The 23,278-nt window shown below is 43.8% G+C and overlaps 2 protein-coding genes across 4 annotated transcripts in view; one reads left to right on the top strand and one right to left on the bottom strand.

Annotated features, from left to right (window-relative positions):
• Positions 1 to 1,904: 1,904 nt before the first annotated feature.
• On the top strand, positions 1,905 to 6,148 carry METTL21A (methyltransferase 21A, HSPA lysine). 2 transcript variants are annotated; one of them, XM_057419867.1, is made up of 3 exons: positions 1,905 to 2,016; positions 3,560 to 3,671; positions 4,715 to 6,148. In XM_057419867.1, the coding sequence occupies exons 2-3, from the start codon at positions 3,587 to 3,589 to the stop codon at positions 5,110 to 5,112; spliced, it is 483 nt and encodes a 160-aa protein (XP_057275850.1). In that variant the 5' UTR covers positions 1,905 to 2,016; positions 3,560 to 3,586; the 3' UTR covers positions 5,113 to 6,148. The 2 variants fall into 2 exon arrangements, with proteins under 2 accessions (XP_057275850.1, XP_057275849.1); XM_057419866.1 differs by lacking the exon at positions 1,905 to 2,016 and adding an exon at positions 2,145 to 2,372.
• A 6,599-nt stretch (positions 6,149 to 12,747) lies between these two features.
• The window catches only part of CREB1 (cAMP responsive element binding protein 1), a 36,868-nt gene continuing 26,337 nt past the window's right edge, over positions 12,748 to 23,278 (bottom strand). Inside the window, exons 5-8 of one of the 2 annotated variants that reach the window (XM_057419748.1) lie at positions 21,967 to 22,109; positions 20,368 to 20,550; positions 18,843 to 18,993; positions 12,748 to 15,950 (exon numbers count right to left, since the gene is read on the bottom strand). In XM_057419748.1, coding sequence (XP_057275731.1) covers positions 15,806 to 15,950; positions 18,843 to 18,993; positions 20,368 to 20,550; positions 21,967 to 22,109 — 622 coding nt within the window. In that variant the 3' untranslated portion in view covers positions 12,748 to 15,805. Of the gene's footprint in view, positions 15,951 to 18,254; positions 18,994 to 20,367; positions 20,551 to 21,966; positions 22,110 to 23,278 lie in introns of those variants that run through there. The other variant, XM_057419747.1, reaches the window with a different exon arrangement.

Consider the following 23,278-nt stretch of genomic DNA (forward strand, 5'->3'; position numbering starts at 1 on the left):
TTGGGAGCTGCCAAGCCACACAGCCACTGGAGATGGATGCAGGGAAGACATGCTGCTCCCCTGCCGAGGTCCCCTGTGTGTAGCCCCCACAAATGAAGCCTAGCTCCAATCAGGGGCTGAGGAGCATGGCTGGGAGTCCTGTGCCTTTCTGTGGAGTACCTGCAGCAACGCCTCCAGGCAGCCAGGGAGCTGCCAGGACACTTCCCGGTCCTCCTGTGGCCTTTAGCCACCTTGGAGCAAGTTCAAGTTAACTGGAGATGAAGACACACAAAGGAGAGGTGCATTGTGTTGTTCTGCCAAACAAGAGATTAAAACGAGCCAAAGGTGAAGAAAAACCCACGCACAAACAATGCTGCAGGAGCAGCACCACTGCCGCCACACCACCCGCCAAGAACAACTTCAGCTTTACTGACGTGGTCAGTGCACAAGTATCAGTATCCCATGGACAGTGGGATTGAGTGCACCCTCAGCAAGTTTGCCGATGACACCAAGCTGTGTGGTTGGGTTGATATGCTGGAGGGAAGGAATACCATCCAGAGAGACCTTGACACACCTGTGAGGTGGGCTGGTGCCAACCTCATGTTTAACCATGCCAAGTGCAAGGTCCTACACCTGGGTCGGAGCAATCCCAGGCACAGCTACAGGTTGGGCAGAGAAGAGATTCAGAGCAGCCCTGAGGAGAAGGACCTGGGGGAGTTGGTTGATGAGAAAATGAACATGAGCCGGCTTCAGTGTGTGCTCGCAGCCCAGAAAGCCAACCGTATCCTGGGCTGCATCAAAAGGAGTGTGACCAGCAGGTTGAAGGAGGTGATCCTGCCCCTCTGCTCTCCTCTTGTGAGACCTCACCTGGAGTATTGTGTGCAGTTCTGGTGTCCTCAACATAAAAAGAACATGGAACTGTTGGAACAAGTCCAGAGAAGGGCCACAAGGATGATCAGGGGACTGGAGCACCTCCCGTATGAAGACAGGCTGAGAAAGTTGGGGCTGTTCAGCCTGGAGAAGAGAAGGCTGCGTGGAGACCTCATAGCAGCCTTCCAGTATCTGAAAGGGGCCTATAGGGATGCTGGGGAGGGACTCTTCATTAGGAACTGTAGTGACAGGACAAGGGGTAACGGGTTAAAACTTAAACAGGGGAAGTTTAGATTGGATATAAGGAAGAAGTTCTTTACTGTGAGGGTGGTGAGGCACTGGAATGGGTTGCCCAGGGAGGTTGTGAATGCTCCATCCCTGGCGGTGTTCAAGGCCAGGTTGGACAGAGCCTTGGGTGACTTGGTTTAGTGTGAGGTGTCCCTGCCCATGGCAGGGGGGTTGGAACTTGATGATCTTAAGGTCCTTTCCAACCCTAACGATTCTATGGTTCTATGAGTCTATGATTCTATGAGTGTTTCTACGACAGGTACCCAGCTATTGAGGGACCGCTTCCAGTCTGGCTATGCGCACTTGCAGACACAACGTTCACCATGCTTGCAGTAGCGGATGAGGCCAGTGGGCTGGACAAACACCTTTCCTGGGCACTAACTTCCAGAAACCCCTGCAACAAAAGCCATGGGCTGGCACCGCAGAGAGGCAGCGGACGTCCCGCAGGGTGTTTCGCATCTCATACCTTTCTGCATGGCATGTAGCTCTCAAAATGCAGCCCCAGCCTCCTGCAGGAAGCAGTGCCGTGCTTTTCCCTCTGGGATGCTGCAGCCCTTGCCGAGCCAGCGGCTGCTCGGTGCCATGCTGCACGCTGCTGAGGCTGTGCCGTCCCGCACCTGCCCCGGGCCATGCTGACAGCCACGGCTTGCGTTCTACCCCCTCCTCGCTCCTTCTCCCGCCGCTGCTGAGGGCAGGAGCTCTCCGGAGACCTCCCACCCCGGGCCTCATCCCTCTTTACCCGTGACCTGATCGCCCTGCGCCCGCCGGCCGCGCCGCCACTCGGCGGCTGGGAGGCGGCCGCGGGAGGTCGCACCCGCTCCAGGCCAAGGCGCCGGGGGCCGGCTCGAGAGCTCCGCGGCGCCTGCGGGGCTGCCACGCGTGAGTAGCGGGCGGGCCGGGCGGCGAGGGACCGGGCCCAGCGCCTAGCCGGGCCCTTCCTGCTCTCGGCTCGGCCTCGGGCGCCAGCGCGGGCTGCAACGGGCCCAGACACGCCGAGGAGCAACGTGGCCGCGGCCCGCCGGGCGCGGAGGCCGCGGTGAAGCCGCGGGCGCTGGGGCCGCGGCCGCCGGGCCCCGCGAGGCCGCGGGATGGCCTTGGTCCCCTACGAGGAGGGCGCGGGCTGGGTAGCGCGGCAGCTGCACAGCCCTTCGGCCACATACCGCTTCGTCAGCCGCACCATCCGCATCAAGCAGGACTGGCGGCGGCTCGGGGTGGCGGCCGTGGTCTGGGATGCGGTAGGTGTTCGCACCGAGACAAGCGTTTCTGTACTGATGGCTTCCCATAGCGCTTGCCCCGGCTTTCAGAATCACCTTATAAAACTATTCAATGTTGTATTGCTAAGGGAAGTCTTCCCCTCCCTTTCTCCCCTTTCTCCCTTCCCCCCCCCCCCCCCCTTTCTTTTTTTCACCAGAAGTTGGTATTTTTACCCTTTTTCCCCTCATAAGAGATCCTGGAGGACTTTAAGGGAAACAGGACACCCAAACCCCTGCATGCCCAGTGCCCGATACGGAAAATACTCTTGATAACTCACAGAACTCTCACCTGTCAGTCAACAGCGGCCCATAGTGTTCCCTTAATGCCCTTCAGAGCACAGCACTGCTGCTTGTAGCGTCAAGGACTGCTGATAGGCGTTATCTTGGGGATAAGAGCCTTCCAGAACAGAGGGGTTTGTGGCTGGTACAGGTTTGCGGGGCAGTCCATTGTGGTACCACTGTAACAGTCATGGGCTCCCATCGGTCTGGTCTCTGTCCACACACAGGTTACACTTTTACCTTTGGTTTTAAAGAACAAGCATAATTTTAGCAACCTCCTGGTATGAATTGGTGCACAGGGCTGGTGGTGTTTCCTAATGTTGGCTTTGACAGAACTTGCTATGGAGAGAGCTCCCTATCAAGTAAAACACAACACATTAGATGCAAACAGATAGAAGTTTACTTTGTTCTGTTTGTTTGCTTCCTTACAAACAGAAGTTGTGATACTTTACTTTCCCTGTGTCCTTCCTGACGTTGTGCCTATATTGTGCAGAAACCTCTTGAAATACAGTGCAAGATACTATGAAGCCTTCTCCTGGACTTCTGCAATTCTGCCTTCATTGACCAGTGTTTGACACTCCCAGCTTTTTCTTTCCAAATACAGCTCTCTCTGCCTCCTGTTACATTTGGGGATTCATAAAGCAGTGCTTCCACATCTGAGTTGTAGCCTCTGTGGCTCTTTTTTCCTTTTGCCTATAAGAGTCTTCTGTAAAGCTCATAAAAAAGGCTGCACATGCACGCAGGAGGCAGAGAGGGGCTGAACAGTCTTGCTGCAGACCTGAAGTGCCTGACTCTTCCCATAACCTTCTCTCTCAGTATAAATCGGAAATGCTGTGTTTAGTGTGACTGAAATGAGCCCTGTGCTTAATTGCCTTTGTCTCTTGGCTTAGGCTGTTGTCCTGTGTGCTTATCTGGAGATGGGAGGCATTGATCTCAGGGATCGGTCTGTGATTGAACTGGGAGCTGGAACTGGATTGCTGGGAATAGTGGCCACGTTATTAGGTAAGGGCTTTTCTGTTTGCTTGCTTAAAGCAATTTACAAGTGTACTCAAACTGACACTTTCGCGTCTACATGCATGGGACAGAAGTTAGCACCAGAGCTACATATGTGAACTGTGATGTTTCCTGTCTGAGTCATCTTCCTTTCTTGTTAGACTTCAGAGCCTGCTGCATTGTTTATTGTAGAGATGGTGCCACCGCAGTTTACTTTATGGTGGGACCCTGTTGGGGCGGATGCCTGTTACCATGGTACTTGGCTCAGCAGCATTCAGTTCCACAGCCATTCTCCCCCAGGGAACAAGTGCTGTGCTTGTCTTCCACTTGTCCTTGTATGCAGCACAGATAAAGCTACAGAAAGAAACCACTCTCTGAGCTTGTGTAAGCCTTGTTAGCCTATCTTGCAGACAGGAAAACCAAGGTCTGGAGAAATAAAGTGATCTGCCTGTAATCTGCCTGTGGCTGAAGCAGGGACTGGGCACTAACTTGTGCTGACTGTCCCAGGCTGACTTTGTAATTCCAAGCTCTAGTGGCTGTGGAAAGTGCCTACTGAAATAAAAAAAGCAAAGCAGTTTGACACAATACAGTGATGCTGTGCAAATATCACACAGGCATAACTTTTGTCTGACCTGTGAAACAGGCTCTCTAGACGCCTCTCTCCTACTGAACAAATACAGAATTGGAGCTGGTTAATCTTAACAATCCCTGTAATTTACTCTGTTGTCACCTATGGAAAGGCAGAAAGTAACTCCTGTACTTTCACGCACGAAGAAAAAGCTCCAGAAAATACTTTTTGCTCCTGAAAACTTGATCTTCATGTGCAGTACACCTTACATTCTTAAGTGACTGATGAAGGGTAGGATGTACGTAGACAGTGGTCTTTTTGCTTGTTTTGTTCTTTTATTTGTTTGGTTTTAATCAGGCAACTCAGGGGAGTTGTTAATGTTTAACAGGAAGAGCGAGCCTGCTTGACTTTGAGCATTGTAGTTCAAATGCTGTGTTTATGGACATGGACTATCTTTGAGGTGTATACTTCTGTACCACTTTAGGTGCCCATGTCACCATCACAGACAGGGCAGCAGCACTGGAGTTCCTGGAGTCAAATGTTGAGGCTAACTTACCTTCTGAACTACGTCCGAGAGCTGTGGTGAAGGAACTGACTTGGGGAAGAGACCTGGATAAGTTCCCCTCAGGAGCATTTGACTTCATCCTGGGTGCGGACATCGTTTATCTGGAGGAAACTTTTGCAGAGCTGCTGCAGACACTGGAGCACTTGTGCTCAGAGCAAACTGTGATTCTTCTTTCCTGCCGCATCCGCTATGAACGGGATCACAGATTCTTGAGGATGCTGAGAGGCTGTTTCTCTGTATCTGAGGTCCACTATGATTCCAGTAAGGAGGTTCATATCTACAAAGCACAGAGGGGTAGTCACAAGGATGACTTTTGACTCTGTGCTTTGTTCGTAAACCACTAATGCTGTTCAATCCTCCCCTTATTTCTACTTGATATACTTGTTCCTGAGCATGTAATTGCAATTGTGTTATTTCACTGGCTTCTTGTTCTGATGGTCTTGTCTGATCATTTGATCTGATACAGCAAGGATTGTATTTCTGCTTATTGAATCTCTGCTTCATTTCTCGGTAGAGTTGTATAGGGTCTTCCACTGACTTTTTATCAAATGTAATGTTTGAAACTGATGTAAGTTGCAGAAATCTCCAGGCATCAAAAAAAAGTCATAAAAAGATTTGTTTAAAAATCAAACCACACTCAATTTCTGTGGGAAGCCTCAAAAGAAATTAGAGTGGGGGGTTTTCCCCGTATCACTTCCTTAACTCTTGAAAAGTAGAAGTGGATAAAATATATAAACTAAGACATGAGCTCTAAATGCTCTAACACTTTAGGTATTCTATAAGTTGAAGGTTGTGGTTAAAGAAGCTACTTAAGGGAAAAACCAACAAAGGCAGCTGCTATAAAGTGGTTCTGTTGCTGTCACTGCTGAACTGAAGAGGCATAGGGAAACAAAGAACAAGATCGGGGTGTGTGTGTAAATCAGTATTGCAGAGTAAACCAACTTAGAAATCAGTGGTGTTTTTACCTGACTTGTAAGCATGGAGGCTGTGCCTGCAGTACCAAAGCAGTCACAGGTCTTGAGTTGTCCCTACCAAGAAACCTTGCTTTCATACAGATCAAGGCTCCTTTAAGCATATACACATGTGCATGTGCCAGCACAGAAAGTGAAACAAGGAGACACAAACTGTTCTTTAAATATCAAATCAATCGTTGATTCGCAAAGTACTGTTAAATCATGTTCTGTCTGCCTCTGTGGCTCACTGTCTCCAAGAGCTGTTATTTAGGAGCATAGGGTGCTGCTGTAAAGATTTTGTAACTGGGGAGTACCTACTCTTGTATTACTTGGGAGCAGTGTCTAGATGTCTGTGTGCTTTCTGGGCACAGTATTCTAAGTAAATGATCTCATACCTTGAGCTTGTGAAAACACCTCTGTGTTTATTCCACAAGAGAAATGCTGCAACCTGGAATCTGGCTCACACCAGCAGCAGACTTCCTTCTTTCTAGTGGTGAAAGAAGGGACCTGGTGAAAACAGTGGGCCAACAGAAGATGGCTACACTTCTAAATGCAGGAATTGCTATAGTACCTTTTCCTTTGGTGGATGTGGAACTTCTTTTTTCTTTAAACTTAACTTACAAAGCCCCAGGTTAGGTTCAGGCTTTAAGGATCTGGCTGTCTTTGTCAGTGGCAACAGCAAACACCAACAGTTGCTTTGGATCACGGACATCAGAAGCTCTTTATCACTTCTGCTTCCATCAAACTTCCAGCTGGCAAACATGCAGAGGGTCTATGGTCCAGAAGTGATGTGCAGACTGTAATATGGAAATGACACCATTCATCATTACAGCTCATGAATAAGGCCCGAAGATCTTGTGCTTCATCCCTGCTGTGTCTCCCGTGTGTTTTCAGCTAAGTTTCTTGCTTGGCTCTGGACTTGGCTCTGGGCTTGGCCTGCAGAGAGTTGCTGCTCTTAACACTTGCTTACAACAGTATCCTTAGAAGCCACATGGTGTCACTAGAACAGTACTTACGCATCTGGCTGGGGCTTTGCAGTCTGAAACTAGCCTTGAAGTCCCTGTGAGGGAAGGAAGACAGCAGCTTTAATTAAAACCAGAACATGGTATGAGCTTTAGTGTGCCAGACTTGACCCTTTCTGCCCTATCGACTGCTTGAGCAACGGTAGAAAAACATTACCAGCTCTCCCCAGTCTCTTCTCTGGCTTTAGTTTTTGGAGTGCGGCTGTAAGTTCTCACCACTCCTCTTCCTTTTCCTCCCCACTGGTGTTTACTTGTGTCAGAGCTCCGCTGTGGTCACTGTGTATTAGGCTTTCCCATGCTGGAGATGGCAGAAAGCAGCGGGCTGGTGCTTGGGCTTGTGAGTGCATGTGACTTGTCTGTGGGGAAAGCTTGCTATTTGGCTGTGCTGAGCCTTCTCAAGAGGCTGCAGCTTGCAGTACTGAGAGCCACAGCCATAGTAAGAACATGGTTGAAATCCTGCTTAAATAGCACAGAATAAAGCCCTGTGAAGTACAGAATAAAGCCTAGTGCGCGACCTACACACTTTTACGAAGGGGGCTTTGCTCCAGGCCTTGCTTTAGCAACAGGAAAAGTGTTGCACTTTTAAAACAAATCAGTTTAATTGTGTCTCCTTCCAGTTGTTCAGCAGCTTTCAGTGTCTGTTTTCCCACTGCTGCTGTTACAGCCCATAGCCTTCCTGCGACAGCAGGGATGTGCCAAAAGAGACCAGGCTTGGCTTCTTTTGCTGTGTTGTTGCAGAGCAGCTGTATGCAAATCCTAGGGAACATGTCTGAAGGCTGAAGCAATGCTACTGCCCATAAGGAAATACTCCTGGAGAAAAGGCACCTCAGGTGAGTGCCTTGCCTGCAGAACTGGGCTCTTGGTGGCCCCTCTGCAGCTCAGCAAGTGGCACTTTGGGGAGAAGGGGATACCCTCTCTTCTGACTGCTACAGGGGTGCGGGTGCTCATTACATTCAGGACACCAGACCCAGGAATTACAGTTAGGCCACCACCACAAGCACATGAGTTCTGGTTTTCTAACCTACAGTGTTCAGGAGCAGGCAGCACCTGTGAGAACATGGCTCAGCTGAAACCTACAGCCCATTCCCACCGAAAGCACTGCTTCCACACCAGCCAGAGAGCAGTGCCTTCTGTGTCCCAGGGTGGGCTTTGCAGCTTCTTTATATTCCCATCACACTTAGCTTCAGGGAGGTGTCAGGAACAAACTATGCCAGACATGGAGGACAGAAGTAATTGCCCAATGAGTGAGCACACAAGAGAGCAGCCCTCTGCGACGGATGATACCTGCAAACTGCTGTCCTGAGCCATTGGTTCCTGGTGAGCTCCTGCTCTAGTATGAGATGACACATGGTAATGCTTCCGTGGCTGTTTGGCAATGACATAAACACCCTGCCCAAGCGCTGTCTATCACCCTGTTCATCCCAGTGCTAAAGTCAGTGTGATTCCCCTTTGGGTGGTTCCATTGCATCGGCCCTGTTTTGTAACAGACAATGTGAACTCATGTGTAGGGAGGATGTGTTTGGGCATGGGTCCCTGAATAGTGGGGCAATGCATAAATAGTCTCTTGAGAAATAAATACTCACCCTAGGGAGAGGATCCAAGTCATAGTGAAGTGACCAGATAAGACATGAACATGCTGTGAGATTGTGAAACTACCCCTGAAACACACCATTTGGCAAGGGAACAAACTCCTCTAAAATGTCATTGCAACCAAATTTATGCTTGATTACTAGGAGGACACAGAGTATGAATTTCAGCTCTGTATCTTATGGATTGAGAGCTTCAGGGTACAGCAGTGTCAGAAGAATGATGCTTAACTGCTGACCTACTGACTGCACAGGGATCTGTGTTACCCAATTCTTTTCAGTGCAAAATTCAAGCCAAACTGCATTTTTACCTCATGGACTAACCCCGTTTGGGATTCTCCCTCATTACTGAGATGTAGACTTGATGTAGTACGTGAATGGCATTATGAAAACACTTACTTGTGAAAACCACAAAATCCTAGCTGTAATGAGCCAACCTTATTGCTTCCCCTTGATTTCACTGGAGGTGTGTTTACCTTGGTGCTGAATTTGTTCCTCTGGCTTTCATCCCAGTGTTTGGATCCAGCCTTGCAGATTGCATAATCAGGTCATGATCCTTGCAGTGTTTGCTGCCTTCTGTTCTGCTCTGTTATTAACATCAGTAGTACAGGGTTTACAGGAATGCTTAAAAGTGAGAAAGACAGCATATTTAAACTGAGAGGGAAAAGCCTTCCACGCGTTATTAAACAACGGGGCTAACTGCCACCAGAATGGATACTAGAAAGCAGGTTTACAAATACCAGGCGTGGAAGAGAAACTTTGTTTTTCAGGACTTAACCTCTCACTTCAGGATTTAACCTCTCACTAAATCTAATTCCATTTAATTAAGATTATAAAAGCCTTCCCTTTGGGGAAAACCTCATGAATTCTTACAGCAGGCCACAGATTGTGAGAGGACACCATAGTCTGCTCAAGATATGCCTTTTCCTGTATTCCTGTCTAATTTACACTAAATTAGTGTAAATGGAACATCCTGATCAAAAAAGAGACTTTGTAGAGTTTTTTAAAGCATGTTTATGTGACTGCACATAAATGTTTGTGTAAAAAGGGAGTTATGACAGTTTATAGCACAAAGGTTACAGTAAGAAAAAGCACTTCTTTATGACAATAATTCACAAATTCACAAGAATCACTTTAATATACAAAGCAATTACTACCATCCTGAAACACAAAGCAGCTAATATGTACATAGTGTTAATAAAATGCATTATAACCCAGTACAATTTTGTTTTAAAAAAACACAGATAAAGCACAAAAAAATAAGTAAAAAAAAAAACAAACCCAAAACAACCAAAAAACCAAAACACAACAGGGATGTTTCTAGATTTTTGGGGATATGTAAATAAGAATTTATTTCCCCCCAAATAATGGATTTTCATTTAGTCTTTTAACTTCCACAAGTATGTGGGAGTCGAGCTCAAATACCCTGTTCTGTGCTGACATGATGGGGGTAAAGAATCAGAAATGCAGATGAGGTGAACTTAACTCTTACCAGCTTACATTACAAAGGGAGAATAATAACCCTCGCTCTGGAAGCTTCCCTGAAAAATGTTGTTCCAAAACAATTCCAAATCATAAATCCAGAGTAGAAACAACTGATTCTTCATGTGAACAACCAATCTGTGGACAAGTCTATGGAGGGGTTGGCCGCCATCTTAGCACCTTTTCTTGCCCTGTCCCCCCTCCCATTCCTAGAAGTCCTTATAAGCAGCAGTTTCAAACCTCATACAAAACTTGAAGTTCTAGAACTTCTTAAAATTCATGTTTTAATATAAATAAATGTCATTACACACACAAAAAACATGGAGTGGCACCTGGATAAAACACAACTTGTGGAGAGCACCTGAACATCCTTAATTCTTGAGTGGCCACTTCCAGGTAACTAACTGCTTCAAGCCTTTCCTTCCCCGTGCTCTGGCTCAGCTATCCCCTAATTTAGAGAAATACATAACTGAGGCTGAGACTGGGTGAACTGACTGCTCCCAAGCCATGAGTACAGTAAGTGGTCAGCGTACGAATTGTGCCAGCCATGGATCATTACAGCCTGCCCCTGGCCCCTTCACTGCCAGCACACAGCTCCTGAGGACAGCTCACTTCTGCCGCCTCTCACTGATGAAAGTGAGACCTGAGCTCACCACTTACACAGCAAGCCACAAACTGCACCTCCATTGCCAGAACACAAACAGGTCACTGTCTTCAATTTGTGCTACTCTAACTAGCCCAAGCTACTCTCTTTGCGGGCCAGAGCTTAAATACATTTTGAAAACACATTGCAAGGCAAAACTCTTGAAATGCAAACTCTTTACCAAGTGGATCTGGTCCCTTTTCTCCAAAGATGTACAGGTTTACGCCATATCCATCCACAGACCTGAACCTGCCACAAGCACACAGTAGGTAGGATTGAAAGCAGCCTGTTTCTCTTCATCAGTCTGGCTCCTCCCAGACCAACTGAGCTTCATGATACATTCAGGTTTCTGCAAAATCAGCGTCTTCTACAGCTAGCAAATTCAAAAGCTCAGGGAAATGAGTTCCCAGGCACAGCAGAGAGAGCCATCAGTGTACTGTATGCTTTTAAAAGCCGCTCACAGTGACAGGTTTCGGGGTTATAGCTAAACTATCACTGTTCCTGCAAAAGAAAGGTGGTTGTGCTTTTCTCATGTTTTTTAAAGCAGGGTGACCCACTGACAATGTACCTTTACTTCCTGGTGTCAAAGGATTGGAAAGCCTTTTGATTTACCGTCTTGGAATGCAGCTTGTAAAATCTGCAGCCAAATTAAGAGAAGGGGAATAAAGTGGCTGAAAACCAGTTCAGCTTTCCTTCCAGATTAACCTCCGTTTCCCACTTGGGATCCCTGAACTAGTTCTACTCTAAAAATAGTTCCACATCCATCCTGTACCTACTGCTCTGAGCCACCACACACTTCATACTTTCCAGTCCTCAGCGCTGCCAGTGCAGATCTCCTGCCATTCTGAAGTAATGCCTGCTGGATGCCAGGTGCTAATCAGCAAGTTAAATTTGCTGTGGGGAGAGGAGTGAATTGTGTGCAGGCAGCAGGATTACAACAACCGTGCCAGGGAGAAGCTTCTCAAGCAAACCCAATTGATCTTTTCTTTTGTTCCGTGTGTGTTTTTATTTTTATTGTTAGAATCCTTTTTTTTTAAAAAAGTGCACATTTTAATTAAACATTTACAAAGAATATAGTGTAACAAAAATAAATACATGACCTTTTGGTTAGATCATTGGCAAATGTCACATCACTAACCAGTTTTCGGGTGGAAAAATGACAATAAAAACAGGGTCTTTGAAAACCAATGAAATCCTTGATGAATTGCCATAGATTTGCACTGATACTGAACTTGCTTTGATGGGGAGACTTGTCTTTGACCCACAAAAAGCACTGGCTGTCTTAAATTAAAAAGACATAAAATAGAGAAGCAGAGGCCAGTTTTTGCCAACAGAGGACTACTTGCAGCTGCAGGCTACTGGAAGCCCAAATGTGAAAGAAAAACGTAGTACAAATTTAGATCAGAAACTCTCAGGGCTGTTTTTCTTTATAATTTTATAGTTTTTTTCCTGAGCCTCTTAATGATTCCAAACACCCCACCAATTTTCTGATCAATGTACAAGTACCAGAGAAGCCTGGTCTAAACGCAAACGCCAACTACATCAGTCAGAACCTACAGGTGCCTGTACAGTCCTTACGAGAATGCCAGGCTAAAATTGTGCTTTCAGATACAAGCAATGATGCTGGTAACTACCTGATGCTGGTGAAATCGCTGCTTAAATTAAAACGCATCGCCACTACCCCAGGAGGAAAACCAGAACTCTTACCAGTGGTTCCTTTAGAAAACAAACACAACACCTTAACAACCTTTCCAACTGTTTTTGCCTTTGATATATAGCTGCCAAGGAGAAAAAAGCACAAAAGTGAATTATTCTGAGGGTGGTGGTGGTTGGTTTACGTAACTTTAAAAACCTCCATCAATGAAAAACGAAAACAAACCTCACAAAAGCCATGAAAGGTGAAATAAAGTTCTTGAAAACGAATAAGTGAGAAACAGCACAAAACAAATCAGCAATAAGCGCTCGAATAATGCAGCCCAGAAGGACTGGGGTGGGGGAAGCTTTCACACACGCGCACATCCACACGCACCCAGACACACACAGAAGAAGTAAAAATCTTTTCTGACCTCCATATAACTATAATACTCAGCATTCCTGACTTAAAAGCTCTCAGAGCTGTAGATTATATACTGTGTGTATATATATATATGTACATGTATTATACATATGTATTTTCCAAGAATATCTAAATTAAAAGAGCACCTCTGACAATATCTTAACTGCCTGATTGGTGCTGTTATTTTGCAAAATAATGACATTACAAAAATTATATTTCAAATCAATTCTTGTTTATTATGAACATAATGGATCTAGCCCTTTCTAACCCTCTCTTCAGGTAAAACAGGCTATCAGTTCTTGAAAACTCACAACTGTGAGATAGAAAACTAACCCTCCCCCCTGCCAGCATAAATTCTGTCCTACTTCCAATGGCCTTAGTGTATAGAAGCTGATTACCCCAACCTCACTACTTGGTAAATAAAGTATGACTGGATCCCTGTGTCACATTCTTTCCCTTTTTGAGTCAACATGAATAGTAAAGCATGTATGGACAACCCTATACTCGGTCTAATACATTTTTATTATTGTCATTTCAAATTTCCATTAAATAAATTCAAGTCCCTAAATCCTCAGTGCAGCATAAATAAAAATAAAGACTCTTGCAGATCCCTATGCATTTTAAAATAACGTTCTTTTTTTTCCTTAATGAAACACTGGTTGCTAATGAGGTCTAGACTAGGAACACTACAGACTACTTGCAGACCATGCACAGCCAAACCAGTTACAGCTCTCCTCCCACTGCTGAATGAATTTACACCAACCCTGTATTAGAAGAACCCTGTCCAGGTACCGTTTTAGGTTCCCTGGTCCATCCAGCTCTGAGGCTCTGTGGCAAGTGACCATCAGCAAGCGCTAGACGGTGCTCATTACCCACTAGAAGAGCTCTCAGATCGATCGCAGCTAGCCTCATTCAGGTTCACTGCGAAACCTAAAGTTTTTGCAAAGAGAAGGTTCTACATAAGAAACAGACTCAATGTACGCATGTACAGCCTTTTCCGTGTTTCTCAAAGCTGGAGGAACCATTCCATATACCTGTGCAAACTAGGCCATGAGCTTCATTTTCCAAGAACAACTCCTGTGTTATCAACATTTCTACTTCAGCACTAGTTCTGGTAACTGCTGTATGTATTTGCATTCTCTGACAGTTGTTACAACAGCATTGCTGAGAATTTAGGGTCTTCTTCAAATTTGCATTGTTAAAACTGCTAAATTTCATCTTCCATTAAATAAAAACATGAAAATCAATTCTCTATGGCAGATAAAAATAGACAATTTATAAATCCCTTCAAAACTCATGAAAATGAATTCTTCAATCATTACGATATTCAAGTTCTCTTCCTGAAATACAAACATAATTTGAAATTATTGATAACTCTAGATTTAACACTAATGCTGTAAGTTTAACCTTTTAAACTCCTTTTAAAGTCTCTTGGAAACTGAATGCCCTCTCAAATGAGAAAACTAGAACTTTTAATACTGCTTAACTGTTTGAGACTCAACTGCCCAGTCTTCCAAATGTTCTTCCTATAATGTCACATTGATTGTATAACCTTTTAGAAGTTCACGTTTGAAGTTTGTCTGAAAACCAGATACCAGAGTGAATGGGAAGATAGGTATTAGTTAATACTTTGCTAGGCAATGCATTAGTACATACCACAGTCTTATTCATTTATCCCTATACATAAAAGTTTGACCAGAAGCCCAAAGTAAACTTACTCCATCAAATGACCCAAGTTGATTTCTCAAGAGACAAGCATCAGAGGGCCAGTAAATAAACTGCACATGATTCTTCTGGACACATGATGACTTCTTAACATTCTTCTGTGGTTCTTTTTGAGCATGATTCCTTCCAAGTCCTAATGCTTAGTACAGAGTTGGTTTTGAACATGAACTACTTTTTAACAATGTAAATCTGGGAAAGATCGCATTTCGTCAGTGCACACACAAAACAAATCACCTTGCAGACGTCTGAGGCGCAGGAGTAACTTTACTCACAGGAATAAATTACTTGGTAAATCTGACCTTTTACATGAAAAAAAATCCTCAGAATAAATAAATTTAGCTAGCCTGGCCAGGTTCAAATAACTAACATTGTCCCTTGCAAAGCAGGAGTTGGAATATTTGTGCCTGAAGTTCTCTTCAGTGTTTGAGGTTGTCCTGGAAGTTGTTACACTACAGTTTAATTTATGTATGAAAGGCAGCCTCAAAGTTTGAAAAAGGATCCAGCAAACCAGGCTGATGTTTCCATTGAGTACAGTAATTTCCATTACATAAGACAGTGGCAGGGCAACAGAAATAACCTCAGTGTTTGAGAGGACTTGGGACACAGACTTTACTGTCACCAGGGAGTATGTATGTGGAGTTGGCCATGCTTCAACTGCTTAGTTGCTCTGCACACAACAGGTAGTGCTTTCATGTCTTACCATGTGGTTACTACACAACTGTTTTCATAACTTCACTCTTGTACCTTTTTTATTCTGAATAACTTTCCTATCCAAATACCATTTCCCAGACAATATCCTATGAAGTTGGTGTTTGCTTTTCGTGCATTCAGAATGCTGAATACACTTGCACACACGTAAGCTTTGAGAAGCAACAACTGACCAGTGAAGCTCATTTCAATGCGGTTTGTTTCTGAGGTATGGAGAAGTTTTTACTAGTCCAGGAGGGCTTAATACAGATTACAGATCAAAATCCCTCCTGAGCTAGTTGAAAAAGGTATGCTGTCTCCATACCAAGAACATGACTCTGTAGTGCCTTTCATTTGGCATGCCACTTAGCCGTGTATTTTTACAGTTCATAATGAATATGGGAAACCAATTTGGCAACCAGTGCTTCTTCACTGCGTCATGCACGCTCCATGTATGTGGCCCACAGTTCTCTGGACCAAGAGGCTGGGGTGGTTCTGTCTCTAAGGCAATGGAAAGAGCTCAGCACAAATTCTTGACATCATTACAAAAGGACTCTCCCCACAGTAACTTTCCAAGTGAACACTGTGAGTCCTTGAAGAGGATGGGGAGACGAGAAAGAAGCCTGTTCTTCACGCAGAGATTGATGATGAAAATAATCTTGTGGGGGGGAGTGGAGGCAAGTACTTGAACATTCACAGTTTGATGCAAAGCACAGATGAAATATATTCTGTAGTTGCTTCAGGCAGTTTTGCGCATAGAAAAAAAGAAATGTTTAGAAAATAAAAAGTTTACTTTGTCTTTCTGGATATAGCCAGAACCAGTCTCTATCCCACCTGGACAAATAGGAATCCAAAATTAATCTGATTTGTGGCAGTAAAGGTCCTTAAGTGCTTTCAACTCCTCGATGAGTGTCTTGTTTTGGTTTTCAAGCACAGCCACTCGATTTTCTAGACATTTCACATACTCCTTTTTCTTCCTGCGACATTCACGTGCTGCTTCTCTGCAAAGCAAAAAAGGCAATTCAGATCCAGAATGATCACTTGCAGACATGGGCTACTTAACTGTTCAGGTCAAACCTTTACCCAGTACTGCCATTTTTAGACCACGGAGACATTGTTAAGAAATGCAGGTCTGGAAAAAGACACTGTGTTCTTAGCAGCTGCTCCTTCACAAATCACACACACTCAAGATCCACAAATCACTTCAATATGCAGATGCCAGTAAGTCAGCACCAATAAAATTCTCCTTCTGTGAGAAAAGGATACTACTCAATGACAAAATTCTGCATGCAGATTTATATTACAGCCTTCAGGCTGAGTTGAATGCTGCTGAAATAACTTCAGTGATTTTACTGCAATAAATAAATTAATAATAAAAACATGAATAAGACCATCTATTAATCTCCTTATAGTCTTGACTATTCCCTTTGCTGCAGTCTTACAGGATGCTCAACAGCTCCAAAAAAAGCTGTATTTAGAGCTTTCATGTATCTGGCCTTGAGCAGTACTTCAATTTTATTAATCATGTCTGCATCACTGCAACGATAATACAAAAACAACTCAAAAAATAAACAGTCACTAGCAACCATATAATTCTTTGTCCTTGCCTGCTGTGCCAAGAACATGGCAGCATTAATGGGCTAAAGCAGATCTTGAGACAGTCAAACTTTTAGGTCTTGCTTGTAAAGACTGAGCTGCCTGTAGGTAATTTGGTAACATACTAAGAACACCAACAAAAAATACCTGGAAGGTGCTAATGTGCTGCTGAGCATGCTGAAGACAGTAACACCAAGGCAGAAGTTACCCTGCACTGCTACAGTAATGGTACCAATGGGCAAAGTAAGCACAAGCATGTGCTAAGATGGATGGGAGTCCAGCCGGAGGGCTCTCCTTCTGCCAAAGCAGCACACTGCAGATACCGAGTGTATCTACTTCTTTGCCCTGAACCTTTATCTAGTGAAGCAGAGCAGCTTCAGGAGAGTCTAAGCGTCCCTTCACTGCACATACTACACAGACTGGTGATACAGTCAGTGTTATGGGAAATAAGAGACAAAATTGAACCCAGTTCTTCTGCTTATGAGATAAATAACAGCCGTAGTACTAGGTACAAAGAATGTCTGTTCCAGGACCTAAGGGGCAAGAAGACTCTAAAAGTAACTTCTGAAATTCAGCCCTACAAGTGAGACATGATGAAGAAAACCTTGTTTGGAAGCCCTGAAAGAACTCAGGGATCCATTAGTTCACTCCTACAAGTACAATTTCACAAGCTTGCAGCACACGGGCCTTGTGCAACTTGCAGTAATTTTGGCCTGGTACTTGCGTCACCAAAGGATTAAGTCTTATTGGACCAGGAAGTGCACACTACTAACCTGCCTTCCTGGGTGACAACTTTTTCTTTCTGTGATTTCTGTGCCAGCTTGGGCTGCATATGAAGCCACCTCGAGTCTGTTTGCTTTAGTTATTCATAATGAACAGCTACAGTTATACTGAATTACAAGAGAGCTTTTAAAATGTAAAATTTACATAGAAAATTTGCACAATAATATCTATGAATATTTACGCTATAATCCTCCAATAAGAACCACCTCGCCATCTGCCTCTCTCTCCCCCTTTCCCCTGCCTTGCTACGGAGCCTAGATTTGCAATATCTATTAAGCAGGCAGGCTAAAAGCACCACATGCAACATGATACTGTTGCAAAAGCTCTCAATTTAACTGAAGTGGGGGTAATTCCCCATTGTTTTTCTTGGCTTTCCTAAACACAAAAGCTTTCTTTTACTGGAGGAAGACTGCTGACTAAATGAGGGGATTCAGAATGTTCACTGTATTTTTCTCAAGTGCAGAGCCTGAAAGGGTGACATCTACTATTCACTGGTATCAGAAAAATACATAAAAAGGGGACATGGGTGACATTCTATATAAAAACCTTTTTAAAGTGAACTCTGCTGTTCAGCATTATTTACCTCATTAAAGCCCCTCAGATAAACCTTGGGTCTGCTCACGTAATTTTCTATTGTGTTCACAGCTCAGCGATCTACAGAAGATAAATGTACCTGTACAACATAGTTTTTTCTCACTGACAGATGAAGTAAAGCTGATTTCATGGGGCTTCCCCGCTCATAGGGCAGGGAATGACTGCAACATACCGGCTCAAATTTGTGGCTTGCAGATGGGAATTCAAGCCTGGTGTGATGGGTCAGCTCAGGCCCATCCCTCCCTTTCCTGCAACAGCAGCTTAAGGAGCATTATGCCCAACTTCTCTCTGCTGCTCCTTTCTTTCCCAGCCTCCACCAAGTCCCACCTCAGTAGGCTTGGCTTTTCCTCCTCACACACTAAATCCTATGGGGTCATATCTCCTCTCTCTCTTTCAGCCCCCCTGCTGCCACCACTGGTTCCAAAAGACTTCAAAGCTGCTCATTCAGCCTTTTCTTGAATCTTTCTGCCTCTGGAGGATAAAACCCAAAAGGCAAAGAGCTACACAGAACAAGTGAGACAATGAAGAGTGCAGGAAGGTCAGCAGCAAGGAAGATGCACGCAGAAGGCTAAGGCAGAGAATCCAGGAAAAGAAACTACATGAATGTAGTTACTCAGAAAAAATCAACTCAGCTCAGTGTTTGTAAGTACATAACTGAGGTCATTTAAGTCCCCCACCAGTGAGTATTCTCCTTATGGCAAAAAATTCATACACCTCACAGAATGAATCTGACACCTTTGCTTGAGGTTTCACAGTCACAATACATGGCATTAGCAGATGCGCTTCTTTGTTTTGCATCTTTAAATGAAGGCAAAGTCTTTAGAAAGACTTTGAAAAAAAGAAAGATTTGGATTCTTAGCGCTTAACACTCCAGTTCTATGCAGAGCTGACGGGATAAGAAGTGATCTAAATATACATGCCTGTTCTTCATTAGACGCACTTCTCTCTTCCGCGCGGCCTCTTCTGCTGGCTGGGTCGGAAGTGCTGGCGAGGATGCCATGACTACGCCTGGTGCAATGGTGCTGGTAGGGGCGGTGCGAATCTGGTAAGTCTGCACATCTCCTGAGGCAGCTGAAAGGCATAAGGGAACATGATGTCAGTGTGGTGAAGAGTGCTGTTAAACACTGTGCCAAGAGCACCTAGTCTATTTAACCATGTACTCTGGGCTACATACAGGAGGAATGACCCTCATCTGGGTCATCACTGCTATCTCAGTCTTAGGTTTTGGGCATTCCTGCTGAAGAAGTCTTCACTTGTGCTTGGTAACTTCAATTGTCTCGCTGTATTGCTGTGCTGCTTTTTCCCCTAGTATATTTCTTTTTACTTCTCTAGTTTCTGGGCAGTTTTAAGAAGATGAAGGATGGGACAAACAGTATTTCAAGCTATGCTCCAAATGCCTATGTGCTTACACACGCTGCATGTGTAAGTATTTGGCACAGAAAAAAGGGTGTAGAAATGTAGCATTTACCCCAACAAGAAAGAGACTGTGCAAACTAGCTACTTCCCTAAAATGAACAAGGTCTTGGGTTTCTTTTGTTTATTTATCTAGGAGTGTGTTACATTTGCCTGAGCTTGTAAGAAAATACAGCATCACCTAAAGAAATCACATGTTCTTAAGACCAAAAAAAACAGATCATCAACGCAACTACAGTATTTTTCTCAGCTACGTATTTTCAAGGATGCCTGGAGACCTCTTCACTGGACAACTTTCAGATCAACTGCTTTACAGTTATAAAAGCAGGGGTGCACATTTCTGTTATTTTTAATAGACAGGGTTTTTTTATACCTCCCCAATTTTTAACAAACCAAACCATGTAATTTAATACAATAAAAACCCCCAGCTTATTCTAAGCTGAAGTAGCCCTGCTTGCTCTAAGTGGAAGGTTAGACCAAATGATCTTTTAAGGCACCTTCCTAAATTACTCTCTGATGCTAAGTACTTCATGACTAGTCACAAAAGCCACAATAGGAAGAAATGATGACTTGCAATTGAAAAAGGGAAAAGAATACTTCTAAGTTAAAGTGTTCTTATAGAAAGAATCAAACAACCTTCTTTACTCACTTTAATGCTTTGCTTTAAGTTTACTATTGCTGCAGATGACTGTCTGGGAGAACTAAGAATTCTAAAGCATTATCAGTTTTTGCAGAGATGTTAAAAAAAAAATAGTGTGGACAAGATACAGGAAATACAGCATGGAAAACCAAAAATGAATACGTATTTTTAAGAAGTAAACCCAAAATATCCACAATTTTATAAGCTGAAGGGAAAGGCTCCAAGAAAATGTGACAAATAGTTTTGTCCAGAATTTCTTTTAATAACTTTAGAGACTTAATCTGTGCCAAAGCTGTTAATTCTGTTTCCTGACGTTTTAAGGAGTTAGGCTGGCAACTTGTGTCTGCATGGAGAACATGTTATACGGAATGACTGGCTGTGAAGTTTCTCACCTTGTACAACAACTTGGTTACTGGGTACAAGTATCTGTTGTCCATCTGTGGTCTGTGCATATTGTAAAATGGTGGTGCCAGGTTGAGTTGCAGCTGCATTGGTCATAGTCAACGTCTGGAGACCTTGTACTCCGTCTGTGCCATTGTTAGACAACTGTATTGCTCCTCCTTGGGTAATAGCAACTGAAGAAAAAAAATCAACACAGCATTTAAGACACTAATTTACTCATTAACTCACAGTTCTAAACCTAGATATGGCAGAATAATGATCTGAGTTAAATCCCCTGAAATCTTATACACCCCTCAAATCAAGACATATGGCTTTCATGTACATTAAAGAAATCATGCTTTGAAAGTAAGCTGGGAGTTATTCATGAGACCTATTTTTTCGGGGGGGGGGGGCGGGGGGACCTCCAGCCTAAACCACAGATTAGTTTCTCTGATAAAACAGCATCACATTGAGAATACTTTTTAATTTCTTAGTTAAGATGTTCTTCTTCGTTGGTTTAGGTCTTTTCCATAGTCTTTTCTTCTCATCTGTAATTCCTCTCCTTTTCCATGCTTTATGCCTTTCACTTTGCTCTGCTGCTATTGCTATCCATCTTGTGTTTCACTTTCTTCTTGCTTTCGCTTTTTTTTTTCCTTCTGACTGTATCCCCCCTCTCTACAACTTCCTCAGAGCCTTCCTAGCAGTGTTTTTGTTGATAAAGGTCCATTTTCACAGGTTTTTTCCTTCAAGCAATCTTACTTGGGTGGGGTTTTTTCCTTTCTTTCCCTCAACCCTGTCATGCAGGTATGCTGAAACATCACACCTCATTTGTGATTCCACAGAATTTCACTGTGCTCCAAAACACAGACACCCCAAAATCTCAAGCATCTGCACAAGCAGGTATTTTACAGTTACGCTAGAAAAGCAGAGTTAACCACATCAGTTTCAGTAGGCAAAGTGGCTAAGGAATAAACAGAGATACAAAATTCTAAACAGATTTTAAGAGAAAAATACAAACAAGCAAATTCTTTCTCCATTTTGTATATTTAATACTCTGTGTTTGTGTGAGACAGCATGTGAATTTTAGCTTTACTTCTGTATTCTCAAACCTTTAAGTTAAAGCACTCTGTCTGTGAAATACAGTGAATAAACACAGAATCATATGTTTATTACGTATTTTAAATAAAGCTGCTGAAGTTCTTATTTTTCCAGGACTTTCTAAAAATGTAATTGCAGACTGCAGTGCTTTTCCTATTAATGAGGTTACAAATTTGTGAACCAGTATTCATCATCTGCCAGGAAAAAAAGAAACTTCTGAATTACCTCATCTGGTTCCTGAAGTGAAGTTCATAAAAGAATTACGGTTAGTTCATATTTTGCCTCAGGATGCATTAGCTGCACTAACTGGCATGCAGTCCCAGAATGCTAACTGATCATTTCAAATACTTACAACAGGAATGTGTTTAAAGGGCACGGTTATCAAACAGTCAAATTAAAATAACCTTATTTTCACCTCCTGCTTCGTCCTAGTCCAAACACTTATAGAAATAATAGTTCTTCATCTTCTCATCCCCACTTACTAGCACCACTGAGAAATTCAGACTACATACTGTACTGCCCACTGCTGGTTTGGTAAATGGGAGTTGGCACCGTAACAGTGGCGATGGCAGGTGCTGCTGTTTCCTCTTCAGACTTCTCTTCTTCGATCCTTGGCACTCCTGGGGCGTCTGAGGACAAGTCATTCAAAATTTTTCTGGCAAAGAGAGTGTTGTAGAGATTTTAACAAAAATATGAGGAAAAAAAATTGCCTATTTGATATACAGTGCTGCAGTAAACTGAAAAGTGCAGTACGCCAGCAAGGGAAGTACGGGTGCAGAATGGAAAACCTGCACCATCTTCAAACTCTTATGGAGAGGACTGTTCCAAGTGCCATTCATAGATGGGCAAGGGAGCCAGCACAGAACAGCTGTGTTTTAGTACACCAGACAAAGATGCCTCTCAAGGAGGTTCTTCTCAACCCAAGCATCAGCTGTCACAACCTTCCCTTTTTCTTAAAAGCATGTTTCTCTCTCATGCATTTTTACTTGTTTCCTGCTTTTAGCCACAGAAGGATTGGAGGAAAGCAAAAGTATGTAAAACCCTGTCTCCTCCCTTACATTAGGGGGACCGCTCCATTTCAGAGACTGTAATCACTTCAGCCAGAGAGCTGAGTATGAAGGAAGACAGCAGAAATGCTTGCTCTTTTAAGCAACCAGTTTATAGTGTAATGCCTGCCTGGGAGGCAATACCGAGTGTGTTTGAGTCAAGTCACACAATTATGTTTACAGGTGCCCTGCCTGAGAACGCTGTGACAGTAGCATGGGTAAAGAAAAGAACACGTGGTTTAATTACTTTCACATGGTAATTATCCAAACTAAAAACTGCTTAAAACATCACTGCTACAGGTCCCACTGAACATGACTGTAGGACTGACCATAGCGGTTACTGCAATTTGCATCATTTAGACCAAACACTGTCCCTCAGAGAACTGTCAAGCCCTTTTCATTGCTGGCATGTTCTATTATGTCACTGCAAAATGCTACTCAGGTAAAGAGCAACATCTTCTGTAATCCTCCTCATATGTCTTCCTGTGGACTGTCACTAGAACTCAAAGTGTGATGAAGCAAACATAGCTGTAGACCCCAAGCTCCAAAGCAACACTCATTTCCTAAATAAGGCTCTATGGCTCTGGGAGCCAACATCTGTACAGAGCTATCTGGGAAGAGCAGTGATTCTGCTAAACAACTTGACAGAACAGAGCTTTGCTGATGCTGTTTTGATGGTGTGCATGCAAGAACCCCAGCTCTGCACAAGCACTCCACTGTGCCAAGCACCACCTGGACAAATGAAAAACTCCCATCCAGAGAGTTTGCAACTATGTGT

The sequence above is a fragment of the Pezoporus wallicus genome, unplaced genomic scaffold (assembly GCF_028554395.1).
Source record: "Pezoporus wallicus isolate ANWC-B61680 ecotype Strahan unplaced genomic scaffold, APGP_CSIRO_Pwel_v1 contig_4710, whole genome shotgun sequence".
Classification (NCBI taxonomy): Eukaryota; Metazoa; Chordata; class Aves; order Psittaciformes; family Psittacidae; genus Pezoporus; species Pezoporus wallicus.

What these genes read in the sequence shown, in the direction of transcription:
- METTL21A (XM_057419866.1), top strand. Translation starts at nt 2,226, where the DNA reads ATGGCCTTGGTCCCCTACGAGGAGGGCGCGGGCTGGGTAGCGCGGCAG. An exon ending in CGGCCGTGGTCTGGGATGCG is followed by an intron (nt 2,373 to 3,559) that starts GTAGGTGTTCGC and finishes CTCTTGGCTTAG; the next exon opens with GCTGTTGTCCTGTGTGCTTA. An exon ending in AATAGTGGCCACGTTATTAG is followed by an intron (nt 3,672 to 4,714) that starts GTAAGGGCTTTT and finishes GTACCACTTTAG; the next exon opens with GTGCCCATGTCACCATCACA.